Source organism: Nicotiana attenuata, unplaced genomic scaffold, assembly GCF_001879085.1.
Source record: "Nicotiana attenuata strain UT unplaced genomic scaffold, NIATTr2, whole genome shotgun sequence".
NCBI classification, from domain to species: domain Eukaryota; kingdom Viridiplantae; phylum Streptophyta; class Magnoliopsida; order Solanales; family Solanaceae; genus Nicotiana; species Nicotiana attenuata.
The window spans coordinates 38-8425 of record NW_017683495.1 but is presented as its reverse complement, the minus strand read 5'-3'; the positions used below and the strand labels follow the sequence as shown (position 1 = coordinate 8425).

At 39.0% G+C, this 8388-nt stretch overlaps 1 protein-coding gene across 1 annotated transcript; it reads right to left on the bottom strand.

Annotated features, from left to right (window-relative positions):
- Positions 1-6873: 6873 nt before the first annotated feature.
- Positions 6874-8151, bottom strand: LOC109222060 (uncharacterized mitochondrial protein AtMg00810-like). The gene has a single exon (XM_019386471.1). It carries the CDS (start codon positions 8149-8151, stop codon positions 6874-6876), a length of 1278 nt encoding a protein of 425 aa, XP_019242016.1.
- Positions 8152-8388: the final 237 nt, after the last annotated feature.

Below are 8388 nucleotides of genomic sequence, written 5' to 3'. Positions count from 1 at the left end.
AGAAGACTTGGGAGTTGCTTAGATTTAAGTTCTAGGGGAATTAAAGATACCCATTAAGACTTCTCAAGGTCTAGCATTGTCACAATCTCATTATATTAAGACAGTACTTGAAAAATTCAAGCACTTGGGCTTTTAAATTGCAAAGACTCCAATTGATGTGAATCTTGCATTAGCAAAGAACAAAGGCCAGAGCATATCACAATTGGATTATGCTCGTGTGTTGGGTTGCTTAATGTACATCATGAATTGTACACGACCAGATATAGCTTGTGCTATAAGTAAATTGAGTCGATATACGAGCAATCCAGGCCAATCTCATTGGATGGCCATGAAACGAGTTTTGGGGTATTTAGTACATACCCAGGACTTTGCTTTGCACTACAATAAATATCCTGCGGTCATTGAGGGATACTTTGATGCAAATTGGATCACCGGATCAACTGATTCCAAGTCCACAAGTGGATATGTATTCACTATTGGTGGAGGAGCGGTATCTTGGAAGTCGTTCAAACAAACTTGTATTGCCCACTCTACAATGGAGGCTGAGTTCATAGCCATTGGATAAAGCCGGTGAAGAAGCTGAATGGCTCCGGAATTTCTTGGAAGATATTCCATTTTGGCCCAAACCGTTGGCACCAATATGCATACATTGTGATAGTCAAGCGGCAATTGGAAGGGCTGGGAGCGTTATGTATAACGGTAAGTCTCGCCATATACGACAAAGACATAAAACCGTTAGACAATTACTCTCTAGAGGAATTATCATGATTGACTATGTAAAGTCAAGTGATAATGTGTCGGATCCACTTACAAAAGGCCTAACTAGAGAGGTAGTTGAGAAGTCATCAAGGGGAATGGGACTGTGGCCGAGAACAAGTCATAGTGGCGGTAACTCCACCTAGAAGACTGGAGATCCCAAGATCTAGGTTCAAGGAGATCAAACAAAGTCATTTATGACAGTTCAACATTGTCAACTAAACTTTTGGTCCATTCTCGTGATGAGATAATGTTTAGTACTAAGGATAAAGCATTAAGGCTTTTTAATGATTTCTAAATTTGATACGGGGTATATCAAATAGTGTATCTACGGGATGACACGTTTAGGAATCACCTATGTAAGTGTGAAGTGTTAGCCGCTTCAAGGAGAACATTGTAAGGCCAGTTCTCTACGCACTTATGAAACCAGGCGGTGTTCATGGCTGAAACGAACACAACAATGAGATCCAAAGACGGTTAAGGGTTGGTTGTGTGACTTATGGTTGTCTAGGTAGTTCGACGGTTCAAAGATATCAAATCTACCGATTGATCGAGTATATCCGACATAAGTTCACTACGGAAAGTTCAAAGGGAAACCTACTTATCCAGATGCAATTAATCCTTACTTGCGAATCACACAGTTTTTCATGCATACTTCCGTGATATAGACATTCCCCATTCATGTGGGGGATTGTTGGATTTTGGATGTATTTAATTAATATATATTAAATACTTAAAATAGGGTGAATGGGAAATGGAGGGAAATGAAATTTTTGAGTAAAATTTTAAGTTCCCCCCCCTTGGCAAATGGGCATAGTCCCATATTGGAAGAGGAAGAGGTTTTTTATGGGTATATAAGCAATTGCTCTTCTTCTAGCTCTTAAAGAGTTGAGAAGAAGGCAAGCCTCGCGCCGTCGTCGTCGCTCGCTCGGCTTCGGCTTCGGCTTCGGATTCGGATTCGGATTCGGATTCGGTCAAATGATCGATTGATTGATTAAATTTTTGGACCAAATTTATTTGTGAATAGTAAAATATTAACAGAAATATTTGTTTTAATAACATAATATTAATATTAAATATTAATATTAAATCCAATCCGTTTTTCTGTTTCGGTAACAGAAAAGTAACTACCCTCTTCAATTTTCCCTCTTTATTATTTAGTAAATGGCCATTTATGTAATGGTATTTATGCTGTGGGCGTTTTGCATAAACAGTCATTCTGAAGAGTTGCACCTCTTCAGATTTCAGCCCAACTTTGGCTATAAATACAACACTATTTTGCTCAGAATTTCACTACGATTTTCTGAGTTTTCTCTCCTTCTTCTGTATACTTTTAGCATCAAACAAAGTAAAAAGTAAGTGTGATTTGCTACCGAACTTTGTGTTCGCTGAAATACTGGGTTTGAAGTACCACTACACCAGTGTGTAATTCGTTCTATCCTGGGAGGAAATAATCCATAACCTTGGGTACTAGGAGGGGATTAAATTCCTTAAGGAAACACTGTGAATTCAGTGGGCTCGAATTGGTTTTATGTCATTTCTGTTTATGTTCATTTCTGTTTATATTCATTTATATTTCCAGAATTATTTTACAAATACAGTCTAGTAACAAGCTTAAGGAATTTAATATATTTTCTGTATTTGTACTTACTGTTTCTGGAAGAGTAAAACCTTTGTGGTTTTGTACTCTATTAAAATCTACGTGGTTTTAACGTTTGTGTCATTCTTTTACAGAAATGACTAATGAGAATGAGAACCAAGCTGTTCCAATGGTGACTGCCAATGCCTCAACAAGCCGAACGACACCGGCAGCATTGGCACCAGCGGAGAAACCCAGAAAATTTTTCGGGATTGATTTCAAGCGCTGGCAGCAAAAGATGTTCTTCTATTTGACTACTCTAAGTCTCCAGAAGTTCATCAAGGAAGATGTTCCTGTGCTGTCCGATGAAACTCCAGAAACTGAACGCTTTCTCGTGATTGAGGCGTGGAAGCATTCAGATTTTTTGTGCAAGAATTATATTCTAAGCGGGCTGGAGGATGCTTTGTATAACGTCTACAGTGGCGTGGAAACGTCAAAGGAACTGTGGACTGCGCTTGAAAAGAAATACAAAACCGAAGATGCCGGGTAGAAAAAGTTTGTTGCTGCAAAGTTTTTGGACTACAAAATGGTAGATAGCAAGTCTGTTATTACCCAAGTTCAGGAATCGCAAGTGATTATTCACGATCTCCTTGCTGAAGGTATAAATCAAATTAATATTGATGTTGAAAGTAATAATCTTAGTATTTTTACTAATAGAAATTTCATTGAAGGTCTTGTCATCAATGAAGCATTTCAAGTAGCAGCGATGATTGAGAAGTTGCCTCCTTTGTGGAAGGACTTCAAAAACTACTTGAAACACAAACGCAAGGAGATGTCCCTTGAAGATCTCATTGTTCGGTTGAGAATCGAAGAGGACAACAAAGCTGCTGAAAAGAGAGGCCGTGGAAACTCAACAATAATGGGAGCAAATATTGTTGAAGAGAACAAAAAGAGGAAGAAGGCTTCTGGACCGAAATACAACCCAAGCAAGAAGCGGTTCAGTGGAAACTGCTACAACTGTGGAAAAACCGGACACAAATCTACGGAGTGTCGTGCTCCGAAGAAAGACAAGAAGAAGGGTCAAGCAAACATGGTTGAAAAGCATGATGATGTTGATGATTTATGTGCCATGCTTTCCGAATGCAACTTGGTGGGCAATCCTAAAGAGTGGTGGATTGATTCTGGAGCCACTCGCCATGTTTGTGCTGTTAGAGAAGCTTTTGCTTCTTATGCTCCTGTTGGACCCGATGAGACGATTTCTATGGGAAATGCTTCAAAGGCGAAGATTGAAGGATGTGGGAAGATATTTCTCAAAATGACTTCCGGCAAAGTGGTGACTTTGAACAACGTCCTTCATGTTCCCGAGATTAGGAAGAATTTAGTCTCTACTGGACTTCTTGTTAAGAATGGTTTTAAATGTGTTTTTGTTTCCGATAAGGTTGTAATAAGTAAGAATGAAATGTTTGTAGGAAAAGGTTACCTCACTGAGGGCCTTTTCAAGCTGAATGTAATGGTTGTTGAAAATAATAATAAAATTTCAGCTTCGTCTTACTTACTTGAGTCAAATGAATTATGGCATATACGTTTGGGTCATGTCAATTATAAAACCTTACGGAAAATGATTAATTTGGAAGTATTGCCCAAGTTTGAATGTGACAAATCAAAATGTCAAGTATGTGTGGAATCTAAGTATGTTAAACATCCTTATAAGTCGGTTGAAAGGAATTCAAATCCTTTAGACTTAATTCACACAGATATTTGTGACATGAAGTCAATACCATCTCGCGGTGGAAAAAAGTATTTCATAACTTTTATTGACGATAGTACTCGATATTGCTATGTTTACTTACTTAATAGTAAAGATGAAGCAATAGACGCATTCAAGCAATACAAAAATGAAGTTGAAACGCAACTTAATAAGAAAATCAAAATGATAAGAAGTGATAGGGGTGGTGAATATGAATCTCCTTTTGAACAAATATGTTTAGAATATGGAATTATTCATCAAACAACGGCCCCTTACACGCCCCAATCCAATGGGATTGCAGAAAGAAAGAATCGTTCATTAAAGGAGATGATGAACGCATTATTGATAAGTTCTGGTTTGCCACAGAACTTGTGGGGGGAAGCCATTCTTACGGCTAGCCGAATACTAAATCGAGTACCCCATAGCAAAACACAATCCATTCCATATGAAAAATGGAAAGGAAGGAAGCCCAACTTGAATTATTTTAAAGTGTGGGGGTGTTTGGCAAAAGTGCAAGTTCCTAAACCCAAAAGGGTAAAAATAGGACCGAAAACCGTTGATTGTGTTTTCATAGGATATGCGACTAATAGTAAAGCATATCGATTTCTGGTTCATAAATCAGAAAATCCCGACATTCATAATAATACGGTTATAGAATCAGATAATGCTGAGTTCTTTGAAAATATATATCCGTATAAAAAGGAATGTGAGTCGATTGGTGAAGGATCTAAACGACCCCGGGAAGAAACAAAAGAAAGTACACTTAACCAAGAGGATCCAAGACGTAGTAAACGTCAAAGAACGTCTACTTCATTTGGACCAGATTTTGTGACTTTCTTATTGGAAAATGAGCCTCAAACATTTAAAGAAGCTATGTCTTCTTCGGAATCATTGTTATGGAAAGAGGCGGTCAATAGTGAAATAGAATCCATACTGAACAACCATACATGGGAATTGGTTGATCTTCCTCCTGGAAATAAACCGTTGGGTTCTAAATGGATCTTTAAGAGGAAAATGAAAGATGATGGCACTATTGACAAGTATAAGGCAAGACTTGTGGTCAAAGGGTATAGACAACGAGAAGGTCTTGACTATTTTGATACATACTCTCCAGTTACAAGAATTACATCCATACGAACGTTAGTAGCGTTAGCTGCAGTTTATGGTCTTGAAATTCATCAAATGGATGTTAAGACGGCCTTCTTAAATGGAGAGTTGGAGGAAGAAATCTACATGGAACAACCTGAAGGGTTTGTGGTTCCAGGTAAAGAAAAGAAGGTCTGTAGACTTGTTAAGTCCCTTTAAAGATTAAAACAAGCACCCAAACAATGGCATGCTAAATTTGACCAAACAATGTTGTCAAATGGATTTAAGATAAATGTGTGTACATTAAAAATGTTCCAAATCACATAGTCATTGTTTGCTTATATGTGGATGATATGCTCATAATGAGTAATGACATTGCCAACATAAATGCTACTAAGCGTGTGCTAACTAGCAAGTTTGATATGAAAGACTTGGGAGTTGCTGATTTAATTATGGGAATTAAGATCCATAAGACTTCTCAAGGTCTAGCATTGTCACAATCTCATTATATTAAGACAGTACTTGAAAAATTCAAGCACTTGGGCTTTAAAGTTGCAAAGACTCCAATTGATGTGAATCTTGCATTAGCAAAGAACAAAGGCCAGAGCATATCACAATTGGATTATGCTCGTGTGTTGGGTTGCTTAATGTACATCATGAATTGTACACGACCAGATATAGCTTGTGCTATAAGTAAATTGAGTCGATATACGAGCAATCCAGGCCAATCTCATTGGATGGCCATGAAACGAGTTTTGGGGTATTTAGTACATACCCAGGACTTTGCTTTGCACTACAATAAATATCCTGCGGTCATTGAGGGATACTGTGATGCAAATTGGATCACTGGATCAACTGATTCCAAGTCCACAAGTGGATATGTATTCACTATTGGTGGAGGAGCGGTATCTTGGAAGCCATCCAAACAAACTTGTATTGCCCGCTCTACAATGGAGGCTGAGTTCATAGCCTTGGATAAAGCCGGTGAAGAAGCTGAATGGCCCCGGAATTTCTTGGAAGATATTCCATTTTGGCCCAAACCGTTGGCACCAATATGAATACATTGTGATATTCAAGCGGCAATTGGGAGGGCTGGGAGCGTTATGTATAACGGTAAGTCTCGTCATATACGACGAAGACATAAAATCATTAGACAATTACTCTCTAGAGGAATTATCATGATTGACTATGTAAAGTCAAGTGATAATGTGTCGGATCCACTTATAAAAGGCCTAACTAGAGAGGTAGTTGAGAAGTCATCAAGGGGAATGGGACTGTGGCCGAGAACAAGTCATAGTGGCGGTAACTCCACCTAGAAGACTGGAGATCCCAAGATCTAGGTTCAAGGAGATCAAACAAAGTCATTTATGACAGTTCAACATTGTCAACTAAACTTTTGGTCCATTCTCGTGATGAGACAATGTTCAGTACCAAGGATAAAGCATTAAGGCTTTTTAATGATTTTTAAATTTGATACTATTGAGATTTGTACTTTGACCTAAGATTAAGCTCATGCAAGAGCTTCAATGGCAGTTTGGAACGTTCGAGAGAGAGAGAGAGAAAATATCCGGGAGAACAGAAAGAGAAAAATTGATATTAAAAATGACTCTCTCAACTTCAGAATTACAAAGAGCTATACAAATACAACTCAGCAAATACAACTAATACAACTCAGCAAATAAGTTAATTATCTCAATACCCCCCCTCAAGTTGGATGGGAGGATCTCACAGCCAACTTGCCCAGTACGGCATGATGTTTGACTCCAGTAAGTGCCTTGGTGAGTATATCAGCTAGCTGATTAGTGGTGGCCACATGGTGGAGAGAAATCAAGCCTTCCTGAAGTTTGTTCCGTACAAAATGGCAATCAACCTCGATATGTTTTGTCCTTTCATGAAAAACTGGATTGTGAGCAATGTGAATAGCAGATAGACTGTCACAGAACACAGCAATGGGGCTGGACTGTGAAACAGTGAACTCCTCAAATAATCTGTTCAACCATACCAATTCTCCTACTACCTTCCTGAGCGACCTGTACTCTGCCTCAGCTAAAGATAAGGAAACAGTTTCTTGCTTCTTTGACTTCCAACTAATGGGGCTATCTCCTACCAAAACTATGTACCCAGTAACAGACTTCCTAGAATCAGGGCATGAAGCCCAGTCAGAGTCACAGTAGGCACTAATGGAGCAGTCAGTGTTGTTGGAAAAGAATATACCAAGAGTGGGATCACTCTTGAGATACCTGAGGAGATGAAATGCAGCTTTCAGATGTGTATCTCTGGGTGCTTGCATGAACTGACTCAGAAGCTGCACACTGTAGGCTATGTCAAGTCGTGTGTTGGTGAGGAAGTTCAGTTTTCCCACTAACTTTCTGTAATATGTAGGATCTGGAAGGAGAGTACCTTCATCACCCTTCAACTTCACAGCAGGGTCAAGGGGAGAAGACAGACTACTGTAGCCAAAACAGTCATATTCTTTTAACAAATCTAGGGTGAACTTCCTTTGAGACATGATAATTCCATCTGACTTGTAGAGGACTTCTAGGCCCAAGAAGTAATGGAGTTTCCCAAGATCCTTGATTTTGAATTGCTTATCAAGGAATGATTTTAAATTGGCTGTCTCAACTGAATCATCCCCAGTGATGATAACATCATCAACATAGACAGCTACAAATATGGTGTGAGAAGAGGTCTTCTTGGAGAAGAGTGAGTAATCATTCTCAGAATGTCTATACCCCATTGAGGATAGAGCTTCAGTCAACTTAGCATACCATTGTCTGCTGGCTTGTTTTAGTCCATACAGTGATTTATTAGGTTTGCATACTACCTTTTGTGGACCAGTTTGATCAATTAGAAGGCCTGGTGGCACTTCCATGTACACTTCTTCATATAAATCACCATGAAGGAATGCATTGTTTACATCTAGTTGGAATATGTCCCAGCCCTTCTTCACAGCAACAGTGACCAAAACTCTAACTGTTGTCATTTTGACAACAGGGGAGAAGGTCTCTGTGTAGTCAATCCCTGCTTGTTGGGTATACCCCTTTACCACTAATCTAGCCTTGAACCTTTCTATGCTACCATCTGCTTTATGTTTGATTTTATAGACCCACTTGCAGCCTATTGCCTGCTTTCAGCTGGCAAGGGGACTAAGTCCCAAGTGTTATTTGTATAGAGAGCCTCAAATTCCTGAGTCATGGCTGCTTGCCATGCAGGGCTGAGA